General features: G+C 43.3%; 2 protein-coding genes across 2 annotated transcripts in view; one reads left to right on the top strand and one right to left on the bottom strand.

Moving 5' to 3' along the window:
* Window positions 1-3994: 3994 nt before the first annotated feature.
* LOC124253577 (putative amine oxidase [copper-containing]) lies at window positions 3995-14971 on the top strand. The gene is made up of 4 exons (XM_046687382.1): window positions 3995-4215; window positions 5522-7398; window positions 9536-9743; window positions 13030-14971. The coding sequence occupies exons 1-4, from the start codon at window positions 4111-4113 to the stop codon at window positions 13303-13305; spliced, it is 2466 nt and encodes an 821-aa protein (XP_046543338.1). The 5' UTR covers window positions 3995-4110; the 3' UTR covers window positions 13306-14971.
* Window positions 14972-17554: 2583 nt separating this feature from the next.
* The window catches only part of LOC124253639 (fibrocystin-L-like), a 71579-nt gene continuing 62467 nt past the window's right edge, over window positions 17555-26666 (bottom strand). Inside the window, 7 exon segments of the mRNA XM_046687450.1 lie at window positions 17555-17781; window positions 18473-18602; window positions 19572-19756; window positions 21304-21679; window positions 22322-22699; window positions 23739-24562; window positions 26040-26285. Of these exon segments, the coding sequence (XP_046543406.1) occupies window positions 17555-17781; window positions 18473-18602; window positions 19572-19756; window positions 21304-21679; window positions 22322-22699; window positions 23739-24562; window positions 26040-26285 (2366 nt within the window).

The raw sequence follows: 26666 nt of genomic DNA on the forward strand, positions 1-26666 counted from the left end.
AGTAGTTGCTCACTGAGATACCATGCCGCAGTTGCTCACTGAGATACCATGCCGCAGTTGCTCACTGAGATACCATGCCGTAGTTGCTCACTGAGATACCATGCAGTAGTTGCTCACTGAGATACCATGCCGTAGTTGCTCACTGAGATACCATGCCGCAGTTGCTCACTGAGATACCATGCAGTAGTTGCTCACTGAGATACCATGTCGTAGTTGCTCACTGAGATACCATGCCGCAGTTGCTCACTGAGATACCATGCCGTAGTTGCTCACTGAGATACCATGCCGTAGTTGCTCACTGAGATACCATGCCGCAGTTGCTCACTGAGATACCATGCCGCAGTTGCTCACTGAGATACCATGCCGTAGTTGCTCACTGAGATACCATGTCGTAGTTGCTTACTGAGATACCATGCCTCAGTTGCTCACTGAGATACCATGCCGCAGTTGCTCACTGAGATACCATGCCGTAGTTGCTCACTGAGATACCATGCAGTAGTTGCTTACTGAGATACCATGCCGTAGTTGCTCACTGAGATACCATGCCGCAGTTGCTCACTGAGATACCATACCGTAGTTGCTCACTGAGATACCATGCCGTAGTAATCATGAATACTCTACTCAGACACATTATACTGTTTCCGAGCCGACCAGTCCGATGCTTGTTGTACCCATTGATGCCAAGCGCCAGGCAGGGACCAACAAGTATTATATTTTAACGTTTTGGGGGGATCGAACACGCGACCTTACGCTCTCGGGGCGGACGCTCTAACTACTACTCCACGGAGGTGGTATATATCTGATGGTAATGTTATGCATAAACAGGAATGAAGGATGACCCAAAACGATTAGATCTGGCCAAGGCATACCAGTGACTGAAATCATTCCAAAAGATTAATCAGGGTAAAATACACACAAGGACACAATGTATGTTCAATGGCTCATAGCCATCCAGTTGAAGCTCTCCCTCGTCGCTTAGACGAAAAGAGGCCCATGAAGATCCCTGGTCTTCAGTAACCCATGGGGCGGTGGGGTAGCCTAGTGGTTAAAGCGTTGGCTCGTCACGCCGAAGACCCGGGTTCGAATCCCCACATGGGTACAATGTGTGAAGCCCATTTCTGGTGTCCCCCACCGTGATATTGCTGGAATATTGCTAAAAGGGGCGTAAAACCAAACTCAGTCAGTCAGTCAATGGCACAGAGCCATCCATAGCCTCTTCCCCCTTGCTTAGACGAGAAGACGCCCATGAAGATCCCGGGTCTTTAGTAACCCAAGCTTCTTGTAAAAAGCGACCAACAGGATCGGTTTGACACCGACCTGTTTGACACGTGTAATTAAATCTCAGTTACGTGGAACGATGCTCATAATGTCAATCACTAGATTATCTGGTCCAAACTTGACTATTTACGGACTCGAGTCATATATCTGGAATATTGCTGACTGCTGCGTTAAACAACAAACAAACAAGAAGACCAAACACCGCAGATCATACTCGATCAGGAACATGGTTTGACCTAACCACATGGAGACTTGTGATTATCCAGAATAAATCTGTTCTTCATCAAACTAAAGCTTCAAACATAATGTATACGTGTTCCGTTTTGTCTGTCAATGTGTTGTTCGTGTACTGAAAGTGGTAATTAATGTCGATAACATCTTCTGTTGTTTTTCTAATGTAATGGTGACGTGCCTGTCTATAAATATGTGCCTCTCCTGTGTCGCTGTACTTTCAATTTGCACATAAATAAATTAGCTTCAATAAAATACTAGTGATGTATTGCTTGGGAAAATGTGTGAAACTTCTGACAGTTAAATACACATATATCACGGACATGATCGTCTAAAGCACGTGTATCTAAGCACTTCCTCCAACACGTAATCGGGTTATTGTTAAACGGTATCAAAGCTAACATGTCACAGTTTTGTTTTTTTTACTCAATGCCAATAATGGTTTTATAACAAGTTTTATGGATAAAATGTTATCTCGAATTAAAAATATACTCATGCCAATAATGGTTGTCACCTCCTCCCACCCCAACCCCCAACCCCACACCCACACCCCAATGAAAAAAATTGAAGGGAGTGACAACCATTATTGACATGAGTATATATATTAATGCTAGGATTGTTAGAGGTCTCGCTATGGCGGGATGAATGCTTCTGAAGCAGGCGAGATATCAGGATGGACAATCTTCAACCTTTTCAACCATTCGCAGCTTAATTCTCTCATTCCGCCGGTAATTGCTAAACTGTTACACTACCTGTAATAATTCTCATACGCCTTACCTCGATGAAAACACGTACATACTTTGTACGGAACATATAGGAAAGGTATACAGGTGTATTAGATTAACAGTTAATCACGTGTTGAGTCAAGTGCGAAATAATTTCTAACGTTGAGCCATTGAGACAAACATTCTATTAAAGCTGGAGAGGAAGTAATCAGTCGACGCACCTTTAGCGCTGCCCAGCTTGTTCGCGAAGCAGGATTTGTCTGTATGTTCGTATAGCCGACACAGACGGGCCATCATATAGATGGGGTCCAAGCTTTGATGGTTCCCGAAATGCGGGTGTTGTAAGAGTAATGTTGTTTTACACACACGCCTCTCTCTCTCGCGCGCGCACGCACGCACACACGCGCACACACACACATCACGCTCACACCCCGCATGCACACACACAAACACACAGCACGCACACCTCACGAACACATGCTAAGATGCACACCCATATACACATCTGCGCATAAATACACTCACATATCCAGACGCTCTCAACTAACGCCAATATGCATAAATAGAAACCCACACATACACACTAACACATACCACACGCACACATACCAAATACACACACATACACACAAAACTATACGCATAAATACACTCACACATATCAAGACACACTCAGCACACGCCAATATACATAAATTCAAACTCACACTCTCACACATACACAACCGCCAACACACTTAGCGATGCACACCCTTACACACCCACTTTTACACACACACACACATTCTCTCTCACACACACATAGCGATACACTCACACACATACTCTCTCACTCGCATACACTTACTCTCTCACACACATACACGCACTCACACACATGGCGATACGCTCCCTCACAAATCTACTAAAACAAACACACAAGCTGTCACACACATAGCGATACATTCACACACACATAAAAACACACTATCACACACATACACACTCTCAAACACAGATATATACACACCCTTACACACAGATATACATACTCGCACACACATGCACACACTCTCACACAGACACAGATACACATCCTTTACACACAGATATACACACTCTCGAACACATACACACACTCTCACACATATATACACTCTCACACAGAGATATGCACATACACACACTCGCACATACATGCACACACTCTCGCACATATTAACACTATTACACAGATATACACACATGCACTTACACACAGATATGCACACACTCCCTCACACACATATGCACACTCTCACACACATACTAACACTCTTACACAGATATACACACACTCTTACATACACGTATACGCACCCTCTCACACACACATACTGATACACAAACTTGTTCCCTGGCTTCGAATCCCCAATTCCCCCGGTAATGTGTGTAGGTTGGTCTGCACTGTAGTGTCATCGTGGGTATAAAAAGGGCACGCATCGCCTCCTGTTTTCCTCTCAACCCGCTGGGGTACGATGACATTCTGGAACCCTCGTCACCGACCCAACACACCCAATCCACACTGTCTCCGAGTAACTGGACACCAGCGTCAACCCTGAATACCTCAGGGACTCTTTTGACGAAATTGCTGTTCACAACGCACATCCCTGGTTCATCAACTACCATCATGGCCCAACACTATGCTATAATCACTGCTCCTTCTCTCACACATATGTTATTCTGCTGCGGCGGCTGCTGCTATTTTTACCTACACACAGAACTAGGTTGGTGAACGATGGCGGACCCAGCTCATCTTAACACGTGCATCTGACATAGCGTTCACCTACCCACCGCTTCCGTGTGTACATTGGCGTACAGAGGGGTACAGTGGCGTTCAGTGGCGGGGTCATGGCTGATGGTCTGTGAATGTACGTGCGATGGGGTTGCCGAACGCAGGGATTGTATAATAACTGGATCGCTTGTAATTCCAACTGCAAGGACGAGTTTGGGACCTCAGAAGGTAGATATGACACCAGTTTACAAGATTGTTATGATAAATAACCTGACATTGTTCTATCAACCATGTGTCGTAAATGCGCGGAAGTTCCTCAATGGCAGTGTGAGACAATACCCCCACATCAGTGTTACATGTACTCCCTGCTGTTTTCGAATAGATTCTTTATGTATTTGTATATCGCGTTATAACGAAAAGCTTCCATTTCGAAGAAGCTGTGGAGACGGGGGTCGTCTCATTAACTCTGGAGAACAAATATCACCAAGTACAGCGTTGAACTGTGGTACCTCATGCTGATGATTGTATCCCCAAATGCCAGTGTATAAGCAGATTTCCATAATTACACAATATAGCTAATTACTACTTACTAATTACTGTCGTTTTTGAATAAGTGAGGTCGAAAAAGCATTATGTTTGTATATCGTTGCAACAAATATTTCAGCTGGACCAGTAGATATTTGAATCTTCATAACCTTACTTCCCTTTAATTGTTGTCAGGTTGTTGGAAAGTAAAACTGTTTACATCAATATCCAAACTGTTTATTGTATATTCTCTTTAAGTAATGACTTAAATGACACGCGTTTCAGTTCTAGCTGGGAATGACTGCAGTGGCAATATAATTGTTATGGTTTTGAAAAATATAGAATCATAATTAGGGCAAATCTTTGATTCAATCCCACAACTAGAGGATCCTGGCGATATAAGGGACGCAACTCTGATGCCTGGAGGTTCAAGGTCTATATTTCATCTTGAAGGGTTGATGCATGTCATCGTAACACAATTGGATGTATGGGGCCAAACTAGATTACATACAGACGGCAACTGACATATTGCTGAGTGAGGTGTTAAACAATAAACAAAACGTACAATAACTACTGTGGTTACTTTTATACATAAATTAAAACAACTTAAAGGAACACTTAAACATAAATTGATAGACTGAAACTACGGTTATAACGACTGACTGACTGACTGAGTTTGGTTTTACGCCGCTTTTAGCAATATTCCAGCAACATCACAGCGGGGGACACCAGAAATGGGCTTCACACAGTGTACCCATGTGGGGATTCGAACCCGGGTCTTCGGCGTGACGAGCCAACGCTTTGACCACTAGGCTACCCCACCGCCCCGGTTATAACGAACTCGTTGGAACAATGTAGTTTGGTTCGTTATAACTGTAGGTCGTAATACGCCAATTGACTAAACCATTCTGCGAGTGGTTGGGACAAACAGAACATTTAGTTGTATCAGTCAGTTCGTTATACTCTTTTTGTTATAACCATAGTTTACTGTGTGTGATCTTTCATCCAGGTGCTGACAATGGCAGTGAGGAAAAGCAACAGCTGGAGATTTATGGCTGGCGTGTTGATCCTGGTGTGCGTGGGGCTCATCGTCATCATTGTGTCCTTCGTCGTCAAAGTCGACCTCCTCCACGAGCGAGGAGAACATATCAAGTGTGGGTCGGGAAGCATTAACAAAATAGATCCATCGGAGGCAGAAACACCCAGTCTCCATGACGACTTGACTTTCAAGGAACTAAAGGCCATTCAGAAATATATATACAGCATTCCTGAACTGAATATTGTTGCGGCATCGCAAGCAACAGTCAACAGCAGCTACATCTACGCCTCCGACCTGCATCCACCGAAAAAGTCTGAGGTTCTCGAATATCTCTCTGGGACTGGAGCAGAGCCCGAACGAAATGCTTTACTTATGATCTTTCGAGGTGACGCAGACCCCCCAGTTGTGGAGGAATATGTTGTTGGTCCTTTACCGGAACCAAGTCGACATTCTCTCTATGTTAACCCAGTTCGCAAAAATCCAGTTCCTTTCGCCTTCAGACCAATAGGGTTTGTGGAATTCGGTTCTCTGTTTGTGTCTCTGTATCCAAAGATTGACCGAAAAATTGGGTTTATCTTGATGGAGAGTTATGGAGCCACGTTTACAAACTGCGGAAGCGAGTGTCTGAGTTTCTATCCCGACCCAGTGTCTAGTGGTCTCATGAAACAAAAGGTCAGGAAATTCTGGTTGATAACTCTTCACGAGCTTCCTTACAGAAGCCTGCACTGTCTCGACCTTTTGCTGCTCGCTAATCTCAACTCTACAGATCCAAGTGAATACTTTGTAGAGAAGTTGGTATATGCAGGGAAGGAATACTCCAGTTTGGATGACCTTGCTGAGCGATACAACATGTCCTCCACTCCTAAAACCAATGTACCATTCCCTAAATTGGACAAAGACTTGTTTTCAACCATGAACAGAAGAGGCACTCCTGTACCCACGGAACCTCTGCGTGCTCCAAGAATGTTTGAGCCCGACGGTAAAAGGTATACTGTCAAACATCGGAGTGTTGAGTACATGCAGTGGCAGTTTGATTTCAGAATGTCCACATTACACGGGCCGCAACTCCAGAACATCAGATTTAACAACGAAACCATCGCATACGAAATCGGACTTCAAGAAATTGGCGTGTTCTACTCCTCAAAGAACAGGGCAACTACCAGCGCTAACCTTCTTGACAGCATGGCTCTAATAGGTTCCACTTCACATGATCTCGTTCCAGCGGTTGACTGTCCCGAAACAAGCACTTTCTTCAACACGACTTATATAGGCGAGGGGACGAATGACGATCCTATAATTCTTAAAAATGCATTTTGCTTGTTCGAGCATAACAAACACACGCCGTTGAGAAGACATATGGAGTATTCTCTTTATGGCGTCTATTCGGGGATGCCTGACAGCGTTCTCACACTAAGGAGCATTTTAAAAGTGGGAAACTACGACTATGTGTTGGATTATATTTTCCATCAGAGCGGAGCGCTCGAGGTTAGTGTACTGTCGACAGGGTATATTTTATCAACCTTCCACACGCCAAGTGAAAAGCTTCATGGATTCAAACTCCAAGATTACATTACAGGTCCTCTTCATCATCACGTCGTTCTGTTCAAGGCGGACATTGACATCCATGGTACAGATAATAGATACGAGACTCTCGACATCTCAACGGAAGAGGTCCAAAATTACCTTAGCAGCGATCCGAGCGACACTTATTTCCAGATCCGGTTTGACCGGAAGTTAAAGCGAACTGAACTTGAAGCTGCGTACAAGTGTCAATTCGACAAACCTAAGTATCATGTCATACATAACAACGAATATCAAACAAGATACGACGAACTTAAAGCGTACAGGTAAGATCCTTATTTTGGAAGAGTTGTTGAAAACAAGATCGTAAGATCCGAGAGACCCAACCGTTAACCGTCCTGAGACATGGGCCAAGGGGTGTTGCATATGGCTTCAGTTAAGTTTTGGTACAAAGGACCCAAATAGGTCTACCCGATTACATTACTCATCAGAGGATCTACTATGTCAGGGGAAGGTTTATTCTGAACATATTAAGAATCCATTTTGTTTCCACATTATTGGAAGCATATTGTGAACAAATGGCAAGAACCTTGACTTGCTTGATGGCGATCAATAAGTATCTGTTATGGTTTTGTAGACTTGACAGCTGCCGATATTTACAGTTGCTGATAAAACCGTGAATGAGTGAGGTATATAAATTGAACAGTATATAAATCACGGCTTGTCAACTTCGAAGTCGAAGTGATGCAGTCCCAGACCTTATCTTTTTCATGAATATCTCTTCGGTACTATAGGGGCGGTGGGGTAGCCTAGTGGTTAAAGCGTTGGCTCGTCACGCCGAAGACCCGGGTTCGAATCCCCACATGGGCACAATGTGTGAAGCCCATTTGTGGTGTCCCCCGCCGTGATGTTGTTTGAATATTGCTAAAAGCGGCGTAAAACCAAACTCAGTCAGTCAGTCAGTCGTTATAACCGTAGTTTCAGTCTATCAATTTATGTTTAAGTGTTCCTTTAAGTTGTTTTAATTTATGTATAAAAGTAACCACAGTAGTTGTTGTACGTTTTGTTTATTGTTTAACACCTCACTCAACAATATGTCAGTTGCCGTCTGTCAGTCAATCAGTCTTCGGTACTATTTTGTTTGTGGTTCACACCGCACCCAGCAATATCCCAGCTATATGATGGCGATCCGTAAATAATGAGCTCTAGACTGACATCATGAATCGATCTACGCTTCGATCTGCACGCAATTAGAGAACCTCACCACCCAATGCGGTCGACATGTATCCATGGCCATAACTGAAGAGAACCTCACCACCCAATCCAGTCGGGCCAAGGGTAGCCTCTAGGGGTGGAGACAAGCACGTCCGATAGTGTTTTTTTTGTCTGAAGACCAATCACACTCACCGGTGTCATCATCACTAATGTTGTTTATTTTAAAAATCCAGCTCGGGTCCATAGTAGAAAACTTATCAGGGCAATGATTTTACTGTAAGTCCGCATAGCAATTTTAAAGTTATCCACCCCTGATCTACCTTCAGTCCCCAATATGGATCTATCTATGGCGTCTATGTTTTATATCGTATTTTTCTCTTTTAAAATATACTTTTTATGATAACGTGGTAGTTATACTTTAATATCTGTGATACACTGGTAGTTTTACTGTTCCTAGTCAACAGGCTTTTAATTTCTAATTTTATTGATCTATAATACAATAATCGTTCTCGTCACGAATATGGCTGAAATATTGCCGATGTGGCGATAAATATTCACTCTCACTCGCCCTCTCACTCACTCACTCACTCACTATTGGTTTGGTGGTGATACACCTAGCAGCGTAGTTGAGGCGGACCGGGATTCGAGCTCTGATTTCAGTCATACCCAAGGGAAGCAAAACAACGGCAAAGCAATCGTGAATCGATAGAAAACATTACCTTATGAGGACCATAACGTAGGAACATTTTCACTAGATTATACAAAGTGAGGGGGGGCGGCTCATCGTTTATGTTTATAAATCAGTTTAACAATCATTATCTTTTCTAAATGTTTTTTCTCCTTCAAATAAATGTCTGCATATATTTGCTAGTGGCCAGACAATTCTGTACAACATCTATTACATCAGTGGCCGTGTCACAAAATACGTTGCGTCCATTGACCATGTTTGAAACCTTTAAATATATGGTTCACAAGGATTTCAGGCTTGCCAGCACTACTATGTGGCTTTCACCAGGTAGTAACCGTCAGGAGACTACACCATGCTGGGCTTTCCTCCTTTATTATCAAAAACACTCCTTGAAATAGCTGTTAGTACTGTAAGTACTGTTTAGTGTGGCTTGGCATGAAACTCCATCTCTCAAGTTACTACACACTTTTATTCATCTGTTTATCTCGATCCAACCTTATTCCGTAAAACAAATATTAAATTTAATACAAAAATGTTGTCGATTGCCACATTTCATTCAGACTCCAACTGGACGGGATGTCCAAGCAGCTGTTGCCGGAGAACACGGGGAACGAGCCGTCCATCCCCTGGGCCCGCCACCAGATGGCGGTTACCAAGTTCAAGGAGGAGGAGCGGTATGCCAGTTCCTGCTACGCCGTCTTCGACAGCTTCGACACCACTGTCAACTTCACGTCATTTCTTGCTGATGATGAAAATGTTGTAGACGAGGTGAGTCCATGCTGATGTTGGTGTTTTGGGTGTTTGAGAAAACACATCTCCACGTTATGGTTGATCATTTAAAACCTAAGTGGAAGGGTTGTTTCAACGCGGAAGGTTTGCTATTTTAAAACCAAACAGAGGTGGTTTCTGAGGCGTATTCACCGTAGAAACAACATTGATTATTTACTGAGGGAAACAAATAAGGGACGCATGAAAGCACAAGTGTTCCTTTATTGTTATCCAGGTTTCTTCACGAGCCTTGTATCGCACTGTAGGTGAAAATCTTAGAATATATAGAGGAACACTGCGATGAAATGGTGTTCCCTAATTTGTTTCCGTCAGTATATGTGTAATATTAATGACAGTGCGCTACCTCTTCCCAAATAAGCTCGAAGTATACACCTTACAAGGCAGTAAACATGGTATCTTCAAGTGAACCAGTCTTTTTCAAGGATAGCCAGATACCGTAGTGTCAAAGTGGAATTGAGCTTCTTAAATACTTCGAGTTATCTGAGGTCCGACACAGCCGTAAACTGATGACTAACCAAGGAATACGTGGAGGCCAAGGTTTTACTTCGAGACAACCGTTTCTTCGAGATATCAAAGGTCGACAGAACAGTATTTGGCTGGTCGATGGTCCAGTGTTTAGGTGTTCGACTACTCAGGAGGTTGTGGGTCCTAATCTGGTCCTATATAAGGAGGTTCCGCTGATCGTCAACAAATGGCCTTTGAAACATTTCCGGAACAGTTCAAACTCCATCTGTTTTAAACTCATCAGCATATCATAAACAACCCAAGATGTTATTATGAAGAAGCAGTTACCGCCAAAACAATGGACAATATCCGTTTTAGCTTTATAGATTATATATATACAGTAGCCGTTTCATCATTTCTCCCATCTTTTGAACTTTAGTGTTTCAACATTCTGTGGATGACAAGACGTCCTGAAATTTGTAAATATTAGGGAGAGGGCAATCTCAGAAATTTTCCCCAAATACCGTTCAGTTCTTGATAAAATATGTTTTGAAGAAAAGAACCTCACCATTTGCACACTAATCACTTACTGTCATAGACCTTTGCTCTAGTGACGTACAGTTTTCCCAGAAATTATTGAGAAAATCTTTGTTTCCTAATACTGTTAATTGAATTTCAAAATAGGCGTTACATTATGTAGTAAGGTGCTCAGTATGGGAGGCAACTCTTTTACGCTCAAGAATGAACCTTACTACATCAAGAGTTATCTCCCCTGGTGTAGCAGACGGCTTCCTTTGTTGACAGGGCAGATTTGACAGCAGAAGAGAAAAGAAAGCTGGTTCTAGATTGTAATTATGGGAAAATTGAAAAGCGTTGAGAATATAAGAAATGTGATTATTAATAGACGAAGTCCTCAGGTATGTAATGAAACCCTTAGACAAGAATTACAAAGACTTAACTGGGTAAAAAGGCGCGGAATTCCCTCACCATTGATGAAAGATGCACACAAAGGAAGACGTTTAAACTGGTGTAGGGCTTACGAAAATCAAGATAATGTTTTCTTTCTGATGAAAGTTCTGTCTGTCTTTTCTCAAACTGTGTGGAAATTTGGACAACAGATACCGTGAAAGCTACTAACGGCCAAAACATAGTCCGAAATTTCACATGGGGTGGTGTGACGCCGTTGTGTATTGTGTGAATGGAAATTGACAAAGAACGATATGTTGACATCCTAAATGATCACCTTCTTTCAACGGCCCGAACACTGTAGGAAGATAGTTGGATGTTCCAGCATGATAACGACCCAAAACACACGGGATACACAAAACAATGGTTGCCGGACGAAAATGTTTAAGGTTTAGACTGGCCTAGATACAGGACAGATCTTAACCCTATTGAGAACATATTTTAGTATGACAGTGTACGATACACTGACCTTCCGCTGCCCGGAGAGACACCCTATCCACTGGACCAATGATGCGTTTTATATCGCCCAAAGTGCCGTTGTACAAAGTCATCTTTGCGCTAAGGCGATCGTAACTCCCATACCTTAACACAGACTTACGACTGGCGTAGCGCTAAGATGATCTTAACTCCCATACCTTAACACAGACTTACGACTGGCGTAGCGTGATGGTGATCGTAACTCCCATACCTTAACACAGACTTACGACTGGCGTAGCGCTAAGGTGATCGTAACTCCCATACCTTAACACAGACTTACGACTGGCGTAGCGCTCAGGTGATCGTAACTCCCATACCTTAACACAGACTTACGACTGGCGTAGCGCTAAGGTGATCGTAACTCCCATACCTTAACACAGACTTACGATTGGCGTAGAGCTGAGGTGATCGTAACTCCCATACCTTAACACAGACTTACGACTGGCGTAGCGCTCAGGTGATCGTAACTCCCATACCTTAACAGACTTACGACGTAGCGCTAGCGTAGCTGGTGATCGTAACTCCCATACCTTAACACAGACTTACGACTGGCGTAGCGCTAAGATGATCGTAACTCCACTTACACAGACTTACGACTTAGCGCTGAGGTGATCGTAACATACCTTAACACTTACGACTGGCGTAGCGCGATCGTAACTCCCATATAGACTTACGACTGGCGTAGCGCTAAGGTGATCCCATACCTTACCTTAACACAGACTTACGACTGGCGTAGCGCTAAGATGATCGTAACTCCCATACCTTAACACAGACTTACGACTGGCGTAGCGCTGGAGGGATCGATCTTACACAGACTTACGACTGGCGTAACGCCGATAACTCCTATAACACAGACTTACGACTGGCGTAGCGCTAACAGGTGATCGTAACTCCCATACCTTAACACAGACTTACGACTGGCGTAGCGCTAAGATGATCGTAACTCCCATACCTTAACACAGACTTACGACTGGCGTAGCGCTAAGGTGATCGTAACTCCCATACCTTAACACAGACTTACGACTGGCGTAGCGCTAAGGCGATCGTAACTCCCATACCTTAACACAGACTAACGACTGGCGTAGCGCTAAGGTGATCGTAACTCCCATACCTTAACACAGACTTACGACTGGCGTAGCGCTATGGTGATCGTAACTCCCATACCTTAACACAGACTTACGACAGGCGTAGCGCTGAGGCTACTTTGTGCCACGGCACCCTGGTTCTCGGTTTTCTTATACTGGTTCTATTTACTATTCGTCCTGATATGTTTACCAAGTGAGACTTAAACCATCATTCCGTCACTCGTCGGATAACTTTCAGTAATCATGGGATTCACCTCATTGTATAACGTTCAATATTTATTTCCTCTATACAGGACCTGGTGTTCTGGATCCCCATGGGAACACACCACATCCCCCACACTGAGGACCTGCCTGTTGTTGCTACTTCCGGTACGGTGATGTCTTTCTCGTTGTATCCGTACAACTACTTCCCAGAGTGTCCATCATCCCAGTCACGTGACTCAATCAGAGTCGAGCTCAAAGACAAAAGCCACCCTAAAGATGGTTTCACGGTGGAAAGATATGGCAATCAACCGAATATTACGTGTCTCGCGCATGCGCCAAATCTCGAACAGCACGAGCCAAACTGAAACGAGTCACCGAGGTTCTGTGTTCAATACTTGTGCTACAGGGATCAGTCTAAAGCCCCGTATTTCGATGTGAAGAGTTGCGTCCCTTGGCCCGCCGAGGATAAACTGGTTGTGGGCACGAAGAAAAGACTGTGAAATCAATGACACAAAGATTCACTTGCTGAGAGGATACCTTAAATCCTAGGATGTTTCCTGGAGAACAAGGTTTGGATAATACCAATAAGGGTAGAATGATCACGTGCAATGACGTTACGATATTTTCAAATTTGCATTTTAGCGATTCTCAGCGCTGTTTGGTCAGTTGAAGCCTTTTACGTAACAATGGTTGAGAGTAAGCTGGGCCCCGTCTCTCATAACGCGATATACGGCGTACGTTGACGTGGCGCAAAGGGAGCTTGAAACCAGTTTGGACTGGGATACATGCAATAGATACAACTATTGTTTATGACGTCACAAATTGATCTGAACAAGAGGGTGTTAATGAGGGTGAAATTTCACGCGGAGTTTTCTTCATGACCATTAAAATGACAATAATATAAGCGTATTAACACAATCAAATTACTCGGGATGGAGAGTACGCCTTTTAGTAATCCTCAAGAATTCTCGTCAATAATTGAATTGTTATGGGATCTTTTACGAGAGAACCCTTTTTTCTCCATGTCGCTCTAAGTGGTTGTTGTTCAAGCTTGACCATCCGATACACATTGTCGCCTCTTACGATTTTTAAGTCATTTCTTAAGCAATGTTATCACATTTCTATGTGGTTGGCAAAGTGCGCTGGTGTCCTTGCACCAATGGTATTACCGGATAAAGAGATTTTCATGAGATTAGGTGTCATCGTATCCAGACGAGGTAGGATTTGCTCATGCTAACAATCACTGGATCATCTGCTCCATATCGGGTTATTTACTGACCACCATTATATAGCTGAATAGTTTGCTGACAGGGACAAACACAATCCTGGCTAGCTTTAAGAGGTATTTGGAGGGAATTTGTACCGCGTTTTTGAATTTGGAAAAGTCAATGTTTCATGGTGAAATAGTTTGATTTCAGGATTATTTCATTCATATAACAGCTCGTTTGTGTAGTCAGTAAAAATTAAACTTTGGGTGGCTGGTTGGTTCAACGAAGGGGACGGATTGTGTTTACACCGGGAGACAATTTAAGCATCAGTATATTCTCATGATCCGGGTAGTGTAAAGTTCCCTAGTTACGAGGAACAAAATTGAATGTCTTATGGACAGACAGCTTATTTAACACAATAGAAGCGACGTTACTGTGCAGATGGTAACACCGGTATCAAGGAAGCGAAAGATCCTGTGCTGATATAAAGGAGTTTTGGCAAGAAGAAATATCTGAGCTGATATTATATATATCTAGATATATCTATCGGTGTTAGTATCTATTTCGAGACGTAGCATCTATTGCGATATAAAAAGAAGTATCGCTATCAATATCCTCCTCCCCCCCTCTCTCTCTCTCTCTCTCTTCATCATACCGGTTTCTAAACGCCACTCAAAGAAGTTCCCCAGTTAATATCATCATTTGATAAGTGTTTTAAATACCAGCAATGCCTGATGAAAAGATGAGAGGATATGAGTAATCTCCCCTTAGTTTTAGGGCAGTGTCCCTATCATTGAGTACAAACAAATCATATGATAATCTATGTGCGAGTTTGTTTTTATTTCAATCAAACAATCAAGTGGAAATCGTTGGAGTATCACAATCACATTTTTGTAAATACTTTCTTGAACAATGAAGCCCCGTTAAAACGAACTATCCGAACTAACAGGCCGACAAAAAGGATCATTAGTCAAATTGAGCTATTCAAATCGGGCGCATCAGCGAATTATGTTTGGAGAGGGTTGGAGAAGCACGAGTAATATTGTTCAAGTTGTCCTTAATATAGGGAAGCATATTTTGTATACTTAACATAAAATGCTTGATGGCTGACGGGTATCAGAGAAGCATCTTCAGTGTGAGGCAAGGGGGTGTCATTCTTAGTGGAAGCACACGAGAAAATGTTGCTCTCATTGTCAATAAAAATAATATTTATGAGAAAACACACGGAGTTTTGTCCCGCGTATGATAGCAAAGCCACCATGACCCTTAGTTTGAACACAGATGTTCCCAAAGTAAATCTCAGCACGGTCCAAACTGGCCCTGGCTACGGGGTTTCATTGTACAGGAGCGTAAACGATAGAATCATGCATCACAGGCTCTCTTCGGGTATATATAGTAATAAACAGGATAAAAACGTGATAATATAAAATATTTAATATAACAAAGCAAAACCTCAGTGTCATTATTATTAGAAAAATAATTCATATTTACATAATTCTTTTTCTTAAGATCAGTTGCAACCACATGGACACATTGAATTACAACATTCAAGGCAAGCCTACAACATATATAGCTGGTCACCTATGTTGAGTGGGTATGGAAGGGCATATGTATCAGGTAAATCGGGCAGGGTTGATATTAGTAGTAGTGGCTACTGCAAATAATTGCCACACGACCATAAATACTTTACTCGACACTGTAAGTGGTCACGTGAGAATTGATTAAAATACGCGTTATATAATAACGGGAAGAGATTTATGACGACGTACATTTCTAGTATTCATTAGGTTTAATACGAACATAATATCGATAAGTTATAACGATGAAATACCTTATTCTAATACGCTAGTACTTAAGGCTTATAAACATATGGTAATATCTTTAACAGAGGCTAAATTACAATATGTACATGCCTCAAGGGGCTATCTACATTTTTACATCCTAGTAGACAGTAGATATTGTATATACACATCTTTTAGTGAAAATATGGAAGATATAATTATAGCACTGAACGCGACATTGTTTTACGGCTAAAACAGTAATAACCGTGAGGTGATTGTTATTTAGAACGGGTTGTCAAAGTAATACACATTTTACGTATATCAGGCCTAACAGAAAAGCAGCCGAATCAAGAAAACAAGTGGTTGATGTTATGAACACAGTCTTGAGCCTTCCGCCTGTGGATTTGCAACGAATCAGGGCCCTTATTCTCGAAACGTTCATAGCTCTAAGAATTCTTGACTTTGATCGTAGCCAATGTGTTAAGAATGGGCTTAAGAAGTTCGTCGGGCTACGAACGTTTCGAGAATAGCTAGCCAGACCAGTAATCTGGTGAGGTTATCATATTACTGACAACAACATAACCTGTGACAGGCATGTGTCGATAACAACTCATATAAGTCGATATACATTACATATATATGGTGCAAGTTCGGTTAATAGGCCGATTCATGGACATTATTTGAGCGCGTATACATTTTACAAAGGTGAGATGACACACTGTGTATTAATATACGGAGACACTTTTCACTGCGGAAACAATATGTACATAGCGTAATGGGTATTATCTTACCTCACACATAAATGTCGCTTTCTGATTGGCTGAGCGCTCTTCTATTATTTTCAATGTAACCCGCTTACAAGCGAGTAACATTTCAATGTATCCCGCTGTCAATGGCAACTCATCTGGTACTTCGTGGTAGTAATTCTTTATCTCGAATAACATTGAATCACGTATGATGTACGGAAATTTCCGATGATTTGCGAATGCAAATCGATGGAAGGGAGATAACTCCAAATCTGTTTTTCTTGTCAGCAAAATCTAGCGATGGCTAAAAAAGGATTTGTACCCGTGCTTCAAACAATTCAAAATTAACATTAATGTGTTCGTTAAGATAAATACGTTGTTCACTGGTCCCTCGGGGCCGATGGGTTGATGTACCCTCGATGTTTGTTTATGTTCGGGCTCAGGGAACATAAACAAACATCGAGGGTACATCAACCCATGCCCCCCTCGTGACCAGTGAACAACTTATAATATATGCTTGTATCTTGAGTGAGTGAGTTTAGTTTTACGCCGCTTTTAGCAATATTCAAGCAATATCACGGCGGGGAACACCAGAAATGGGCTTCACATATACTACCCATGTGGGGAATCGGAACCAGGTCTTCGGCGTAAAGAGCGAACGCTTTAACCACTAGGCTACCCTACCGCCCCCTTGTTCATTAGGGAATCAATTTTTCCACATCAGAAGAATACGTTTCCATTTTTTTGTACATTGAAACGGGTTGTTGAGGTCCGTCTGGCCATATTTGAAGATAATTCCAGATGATCCTGTTGGTTGGAATGTCGTAAAATGTGTCAAAGACCACGTTCCCATTTCGGTATGTACAGCACGGGGAGGGTTTATTCTGCTGGGAGGGGCATAGAGATCCGCGAGTGTGACACTGGGCTGTCTGTGTACATGTCGAACTTGTTGGCGGGGCTGAGGGCGCTGGTGGAGAGGGTGTCGGCGGGGGCGGTGGGGGTGGTCACCTCCCTCTTGAGGCCCAGGATGCTGGGGTCACGGAAGAGGAAATCTTCAGCCTGCCATGGTGTGTTCACGTGACCCAGGTATTTCATGTTATTGGTGTCTGGAAAACAATAAAGCAGAAACAGTGAATAATGTTGTACAGGCAACGAAACGGTGTGAATTCCACCAAGATCTTTGGCATAGCAAGGAGACTCTTAGGAGGGAATGAGTTTGCTCCAAAATGCCGCACTCAACTGACGGCGCTCTGAGTGAGTGAGTAAGTGAGTGTAGTTTTACGCCGCTTTTAGCAATATTCCAGCAACATTACGGCGGGGGATACCACAAATCGGCTTCACACATTGTACCCATGTGGGAATCAAACCCGGACCTTCGGCGTGACGAGCGAACGCTTTAACCACTAGGCTACCCTACCGCCCCAATCGAGTCTGAACCAGACAATGCAGTGACTGACATCATGAGTATCGATCTACGCGATTGAGAGTTAGTCAGTTTAATTTTACGCCGCTTTTTTGCAATATTCCAGCAATATTCCACGGCGGGGGGCACCAGAAATGGGCTTCACACATTGTAGCCATGTGGGGAATCTAACTCGGGTCTTCGGCTTGACGAGCGAACGCTTTAACCTCTAGGCTATCCCAGATCAAATTATTCTCGTCTATATTCTCGCAGTGTTAAAATATTCTACCTGTAATCCCCAACGTGTGGGGGAAAACACTGATGTCAAGGATGAAATATAATTTCAAGAAACTGACAACCTGCCAGGAATAGAAAACATGAATTATTCAACTTACGGAATGACGTCTTTGTTTTCGGTACGACCTTGACCTTCCACACCACGAATATCACGACGAGGATGACGATGGTGATGCTGAGGAGAATGATGGCGGCCAGAACACCCGGATGTAGACTGTTAGAGGTCTTCTGCGATATATAAAAGACGCTGAATTAATGTGATGCCTTCATGCATTCCTACCTGCCTCGGTGGACAGGCTGCCGGTTGGGAAACCACACAATATTGAGTTTGAATCCCGGTCGCCCTGAGACATGGACCACTTTGGGTGTTCTTCACACATCAAGCTGAACATCAGTGATGTAATACTGTTTAAAGCGGTTTTTGAATCGAAATCACGAAATGAAGAAGGACGAATGAGGAAAACATTCCTAAAGATAGTGAGTGAGTGTTTGGATCTACGCCTTAAACATCATTATTAAAGCAAAATAATAGAGTCTGGGTCAGAGTGAGTGAGTTTAGTTTTACGCCGCACTCAGCAATATTCCAGCTATATGGCGGCGGTCTGTACATAATAGTGCCAGACAATCCTGTGATCAACAGCATGAACATCGATCTACGCAACTGGGATACGATGCATGTGTCAAACAAGTTAGCGAGCCTGACCACCGATCCCGTTTGTCGCCGCTTACGACAAGCATGGGTTACTGAAGACCAATTCTAAACCGGAGCTTCACGGGTGAGTCTGGGTCAGAAGCATGCTGGGACCATGTTTTGCATGAGCAAACATCAGCCGTAGTTGCCAACCGATCCACATAAGCTTGATTTTGTGGTGGACGAGGGATATACTTATAATGACGATTTTTTAACGTGTTAAGACAACCTCTGGTGTCGCCCGCCATGATATTGCTGGAAGATTGCTAAAGGTGGTGTATAACCATGCTTACTCACTCACTTTACAGCTCAGATATAAGTGAGTGAGGAAATTTAAATTTAACAATATTCCAGCAATATCACAGCAGGGGACACCAGAAATGGGCTTCACACATTGTACCCATGTAAGGAATCGAAACCGGGTCTTCGGCGTGACAAGCGAACGCCTTCACCACACCATGCAGCCTTCAATAATAAATATATGGTGGTTCCGGTCATGTATTCACCTTAGCGCCACACCCGTTTCCATAGTACGACTGCCCGTCAACCATCATGTACGGCGACATGGCGATACTCTGACCTCCGAAGCTGTATTTGGTGGACCTCGACTCGACCTCCGCACACAGGTCGGAGATCATGCCCGTCACGTTGACGGTCTTACCCCCAAAGGTCAAGGTCACTATGACGCTACCTGCAAGGTCAACATGATGTGTTAAACTATACTAGAAGTATTCAATATGTTGTGCAAGATTATTTATGGACTAAGATCTAGTCTCTGAAGTGAGCAGAAAAAAACTCCAAACTTATAATCATGAAATAAAATGAAAAGGAGACCAGAGACTTTCTTCATTTTCAGAAACTGAAACTGTGGTAATCTGGACTTGCCACATATTCTAGACTTGCGCGGACTTTCTTGGGTATATTTGTTTCAGGGTCTGAATGACAGACTGGCCTATATAATACTCTGTCTAAAACCTTACAAAACCAAAAGATCGGTGGTTGGAATGAAAAGGTAAATAATATACGATTATATAGCTTTGTTGTGGGGTTGTTTTTGGGGCGGTGGGGTAGCCGAGTGGTTAAAGCGTTTGCTCATCACGCCAAAGGTCCGGGTTCGATTCCCAAAATGGGTATGTGAAGCCCATTTCTTGTGTTCCCCGCCGTGATATTGCTGGAATATTGCTAAAAGCGGCGTAAAACCCAACTCACTCACTCACTCATGATCACTTGTGGGTTTGTGAGTGAGTGAGTTTAGTTTTACGCCGCACTCAGCAATATTCCAGCTATATGGCGGCGGTCTGTAAATAATCGAGTCTGGACCAGACAATCCAGTGATCAACATGATCAGCATCGATCTACACAATTGGGAACCGATGACATGTGTAAACCAAGTCAGCCAGCCTGACCACCCGATCCCGTTAGTCGCCCCTTACGACAAGCATGGGTTACTGAAGATCAATATTCTAACCCGGACCTTCACGGGTTTGTGGGTTTGTGGGTTTGTGAGTAGGGTAGGGCTGGGTGGTATTGAAACAGGTGTTCATAAACACATGTTACATTCGGATCTGTTCTTGGAAGGGTTTGTTATCATTCCAAAACTGCTTTACGGAACTGGCGAAAAACGAAACTGCTTTTTCTAACATCTAAATTATTTTCTGTCGACAAAAACAAAATGGATCTGAAATACTACGCACTAAAGCTGTAGTGGAGAAATGAAACTCAATAGCGGTAAAATGTCAGCCATCTAATTAAGTTGATCATCGTGCCTGCCCTAGCAAAGTGACGTATACTATAAATTAATTACCTGTTTTGACTTAACCTATCGATGACCGAATTGTCAGTGGGTTTTTACCAGTAATCCGGTTGGTACAAAGCGATGATGCATGAGCATCGATCTACGCAATTGGGATACGATGACATGTGTCAATAAGTCGGCGAGCCTGTCCATCCGATCCCATTAGTAGCCTCTTACGAGGAAAGGGTTATTGAAGTCAATTTTACCGGACCTTCAACGGTTACACCAAGAAGCGTAATGTTTCAAACAAAGTCACTGTGTTTAAAAAGAAACTAAACACCTGTACACACTTTTTTAGTTATGTTCCAGCGAGCGCCAAAATACTTTTAAACTGTTTTGCTTGTATTAACCTCCGACAAATTCATATCCGGTTTATATATTTGATTTTGCGTATATTCCAAACAAGGCGTTTATATGGAGGTTGAGTATATGTGCTGACGTACCAGGGGAAGCGCTGACGCCGGTCACCCTGATTGCGTTGTTCTTGTTCCTGATAGCCCACGTGTTTGCAAACACCGCCGCATCCTTCGGGGACTGAACAGTGTCATAAGTGACGTCAAACTTGAACTGACAAGCGCTGGACTTCTCGATGACAAGATTCCGAAGTGACGCCGTTGTTACGTCCACGTACGTTTCGACGGTGAAGTTGTACTCTGACGGTGTTGACCACACGTTGAAGGACAGGTAGTAGATTCCGATTTCTGGGATAGAGAGGTCAGTGAAGTCCACTCTACCGGTCGAGGGGTTGAAGACGCCGTCCAGCGTGCCGTTCAGGATGGAGCCGCTTGCCAAAGAGGCCGTCACATTCCACGTGTGGCCCTAAAATTACATATAAAAATGAATTTTAAATAATAAAATGTTTCAGACCTTTTTGTGTTTCAGTTTCTTTATATGTGAGTAAAAGTATTTTGACGTCAATATTAACATAATTCAAACATTATCACATCAATACACAACTACTTTGCTTCAGGAATTAATCTTTCGACTTCTCGTGCGGAACCGATCGATTAGTATGTTCACATTTTTCTTAAAACCTGAGTAACAATAACAATGTCCAGTATTATACCGAGCGCAGTATGTTCCTGGACCCAAAATGAAATAATAATAATAATAATAATGCTAATTTTTGCGCCTAGAATCCAACGCGATGCTGTTCTCTGGCGTTACATTATTACCCTGACGGAATTGTACTTTCAAAGCTGCTATAAAGCGCTAAGCGCGACCGTATAGGTCCGTACATCCGCTTTTCAGGTACCCATTTTAAACAGCTGGGTGGACTGAGTGCAATGTGGACGAAGTGCCTTGCCCAGGGACACAACACAGTATGAGACCCAGGTCACAAATTTTGGTGTTCCACCGGGATTCGAACCCGGGCCTTTGGCGTGAGAGGCCAGCATGCTAACCACTACACCACTGTGCTCCACAAATGGTCGGTCTGTAGAAACTAAAATGGTTGCTCACCCTCCATGCAATATCGGACAAGGCTGAACCAGTGTCCTGGTCTCGCAACTCCAACGTGAGCGAGATGAGTTCGCCCTCTAGCGGATCAGTCGTCGTGGACACCATTTCTGCAGTGATACGTCTCGCCGGGACTGTCAGTGAAGACACGGTTGTCGTAAAGTTACCGGCCTCAGCAGGGGAGGCAACTGTGAAGGTGATTGAGTAATCCGACCCAGGACGAGAAATGGCGAGATCTGTGAAATTCGCCCAGCCGTTACTGAAGGTCACTGTAGTCGTGCCTTGTAACACGGCAGAGGGATCACTGCCAGCTCCCAAAGTCAGATTCGCCGTCACCTGCCAGGGCTCGCTGTTTGAGCCTACCAGACTGAGCGGCTCGGCCTGGAAAAAAATGATAACATTACGAAAACAGAAACATCGATATTTCGTGAATATATCGTTAGCCAGGAGAGCGGAAGGCCGCGTCAGTCACAAAGGTACTTGTTGTTCCCACGCCTCGTCGGCTTAGAGTGAATGTGTCGTATCTATGGTGGTTTATTTCAGAAAAGTAATATAGGCCATAGGCCCAGGTTACACTTTGAGAATTACAGAGTGAGAAAATATGTTATAATGAGGACTGTCTCAGTAACATAGCTTGATATATATATGCCGATAAATGTTTTAAGATGCTTGCATTTGATGATTGCAGAAGCGTATCAAATTTTTGGATTGTTGGATATTCAGAAATGTGTAAAGGGGATATACAGTCGCCGCAATGCTTGATATTTATTACAAATAAGTAAGAAGTGATATTCATCTTCTATATATGGCAATTTACAGATATTACATAATCTGTCTAAATGAGATAGTTCTGTGACTGAGTTTAGGTTAACGCCGCTTTCAGCAATACTACGGCGACGGACACCAGAAATGGGCTTCATACATTGCGCCCATGTGTGGAATCGAACCCGGCCCTTCGTCGTGACGGGGAACGCTTTAACCACAAAGCTACTTAACGCTCCGGAAACATCTTAACGTGACACTGATCTCTGTTGAAAGAACATCATATTGTTGTTTTGTTTGTCCGCTCATGGTTTCGGGGCACACTATTTAGTCAAAATGTACCTGTATTGTTTTTGTACTTTCTACCGTTTATACCAACTTTACAAGAATTAAGAACATACAGTCAAAGACCTTAGAAGTGACAGCATGGCAGAGTGCTGAGTTTACAGGATTGTTAGGACCATGACAAGGCTCAGGTGTTTCTTAACGATAGACAACGCTGCGTTACACAGCAAATAAGAAAACAAACAAACAACAGTTAAGTCGAAGAACTATTTTCGCTTTCCCCACACAATTAGGAGACCCTGTATGTTGTTTAAGGAAATACTTTTCAAAGCGGAGGTAAAACAACGTGCGAACTAGCCCATACAACACGTACCGAATCATCATATACTCTGAGGCTGACGGGAGTTTCAAACACCTTCTCCTCCCTGCCAGGTACTGGTGTCTCGTGTACAGCCATTCTTCCAGCCTTGTTGAGGACATACGGCTGGTCGTCAACAGTGACGCCTTGCCATGCAGCGCTGTCGACGGGAGGGGTGGCAGTGATCAGACCAACGGATACAGCCACGGTGCCGTTTGGAAGCACGTTCATCGTCCCCAGCGCCACGCCATTGGATATTGAGGTCTCGAGTTGCTGGATGTCGGAATAGGCTAGTGGCGATGAATCACCAGGTTCGTCACCAATCTCCACGTTGACTGTCGGGCCTGTTGTGGACCTCTTCTTCCTGCCGACGGACTGTTCGTTGACCACGTTCACAATCCGGACCTTCCGGGGGTCGACGTTGAGGAAGGCGGCGATGTTGCTCACAAGGTTCTCTCCAAAGAAGTCGTCGACTGTCATGGCGGGAAGCGTGTAGGAAACGATGATCACTGAGGCAGTTCTGACCTCAACAAACGCGGCTCCCGTGACTACAAAGAACAACATCTTCTCTTCTCTGCTGATGTAGTTGGTGCCAATGACGTCAGTTGCCGGATCCGGCATATACTGGGTTGGCGTCATGTCGGTTCTCAAGTAGAAGCGACCGTTTCTCGTCTCGCCGTTCTTCGGCATGACATGGGCATTGTTGACGTAGACGTCAAGTCGGTTTGGTCTGCCGTACCAGACACCAAGTCTAACGCTCTGCGTGGAGTCCGCGTTGAGGAGATGATAACGACTTGTTTGTGGTGTGGTGCTTGTAAAGTAGATGTCGAAGGTCTTATCTGGGAATAGATAAGACATATATTAGTGTCGCTAATATATATTAAGACCATTGCACTTATACTCTTAAAAAAGTATGGGAACTTCATTTTACGATTGAAAAAATTGGGAGATATATCGGAGTCAATCAATGTTGATATGATAATAATGAATGTTTTGAGAGTGCATCACCACTTGCACTTCCTTATGACCATAGTTGTTCGTACAGTAATCGCTCATTGAAAGACGATTGAAGTATGACGTAAAATTTGCATGTGTACGATTATCTTTTTCAAATAAAGAAAATGGCTAGAAACAAGCACTAACAACTGTGTGATGCAAGAGGAGTGTCCAAATAAATGGTCTACAATGATTTATCGACCTCCTTGAAAACCGTCCAAATCAAGAATGACACCCCATGCACGTGTATTGGGCTACTGCGTAGTGCACGTGCATCCCATGCTTTGTGTTTAGTGGTGGTGATAAAGAGAAATGGTGGTGCGTTCATAAGATGTCTGTCTTTGAAAAGTTTGTGAACGCTTATACTTCCTATACAAATTGAAATTTCAGGTTCCCCAACTTTTTTAAGAGTATATATAATTGCTGAAATGAATATCGGCTACATACTGATATTATTGGTGTTTTTCCTATTTTTCGTAACAAAGCAGGGAAACGGAGATATTACAGAGCTCATAATAAGCTGTCCATTTGCGTTTAATATGCAAATGAAATCCCCATTGCCGAAATGATTTGAAGATCTAGATGCAATTGCTTTAAACTTAGTTACTAAAACAACTGAAATGACTTAAACAACCTACCTAAATGCACAATGTTTCACTTTTAACCTACGTACATGTTTTTCTAAACGGATCGCAATTTACTGATTAAATAACCATGACAGAAACAAACATTGAAAATTAACGTAGAAATGTGACTCGAAAAGTGTCACGGAGTCACACTGGAACAAACCCGTGACATTTTTCATTTTGAAAAAAATGACATTTATCAGTGATATCATTTGTATTAACTCTTTGAGGATGTTGCCCTCATGGGTCTCCTTTTAATAAAACTTAGAGACAGTCATTCGTCACCACTCGGTCTTTTCAGTAACAAATTCTGCAAGTCCGGGATTAACACGAGTTTTGTCGAATTGGAAACCGTTACTAAGGAAGAGGCTCGTGAAAAACCCTTACAAGCTCGACAGCATGGCGTATAGGGCCCGTAAGTAGGTCACGGCACCTCGCGAGACCTTTTTTCAGTACTTCCTGTGACAAACAACGCACACTTGTCAAGCAAAGTCATATTTGGCGGTCGCGCAATTTGGAACCAGAACTGGTTCTTGAATACACGATTGTCACAGGAAATTTGGTACCGGAAGTAAGCTGGGCCCCGTCTCACATATCGCAAGTCGGCGCGCGCAACCGGGAACCAGCTTAATTCCCGAAGTGACGTCTCGCGAGACTTACAGGCCCTATTCTGATAGATAAAACTACTTCTTACTGGTTGCGACAATGGCCTGGAAGGTGGACAGTCTCTTCCTGCACGTGTAGCCGCTGCACCAGCCGTGGTCCTGGGGGCCGTTCATGAGGTCAAGGTAACCCTCGCCCAAAATGGCGACCGGAGACAGTCTTCGGGTTTCAGTGTCTGGGTCCATGCTTTCAATGACCAGCATCTCATAGTCCAGGTCGTGACACTCGTAGGCTCGCCAGTCGTCGTGGTAGACGCAGTTGGTGTTCCTGTACACGCCTGGAACAATGGACAGTGTAGGGATGTTGGGAATTAGATACAGAAGGCAGGACGTATCTGGCTTTGTGGGTTGATTGAGAATGGTTTTGACATTTAGACAACTAGTCTCTGAAATGAACATATTTTATCGAAAAAAAGTTCATAATAAAAAAAATATATATAATGAAGAAGAGCCCTTTGACTTTCTTCACATTCAGACCTGAAACTGGAAATCTTCATATTCTAGACTTGCATGGGCTTTCTCTGATATGTTTGTTTCAGGGTCTGTGTGACAGACGAGCAATAATGCAGCATTTCACGGTGGGGGACAAGAGAAATGGCCTTCACATGTTGTACCAGCGGGGGAGGCGAACGCTGTAACCTCTAGACTATTCTATTGCC

This window comes from Haliotis rubra, unplaced genomic scaffold, assembly GCF_003918875.1.
Source record: "Haliotis rubra isolate DU_JTF1 unplaced genomic scaffold, ASM391887v1 Scf1143, whole genome shotgun sequence".
NCBI classification, from domain to species: Eukaryota; Metazoa; Mollusca; class Gastropoda; order Lepetellida; family Haliotidae; genus Haliotis; species Haliotis rubra.

Coding starts and splice junctions, on each gene's coding strand:
- LOC124253577 (XM_046687382.1), top strand. CDS start 4,111: ATGGTCTGTGAATGTACGTGCGATGGGGTTGCCGAACGCAGGGATTGT. Junction 7,399..9,535: donor GACGAACTTAAAGCGTACAG/GTAAGATCCTTA, acceptor CATTTCATTCAG/ACTCCAACTGGACGGGATGT. Junction 9,744..13,029: donor ATGAAAATGTTGTAGACGAG/GTGAGTCCATGC, acceptor TCCTCTATACAG/GACCTGGTGTTCTGGATCCC.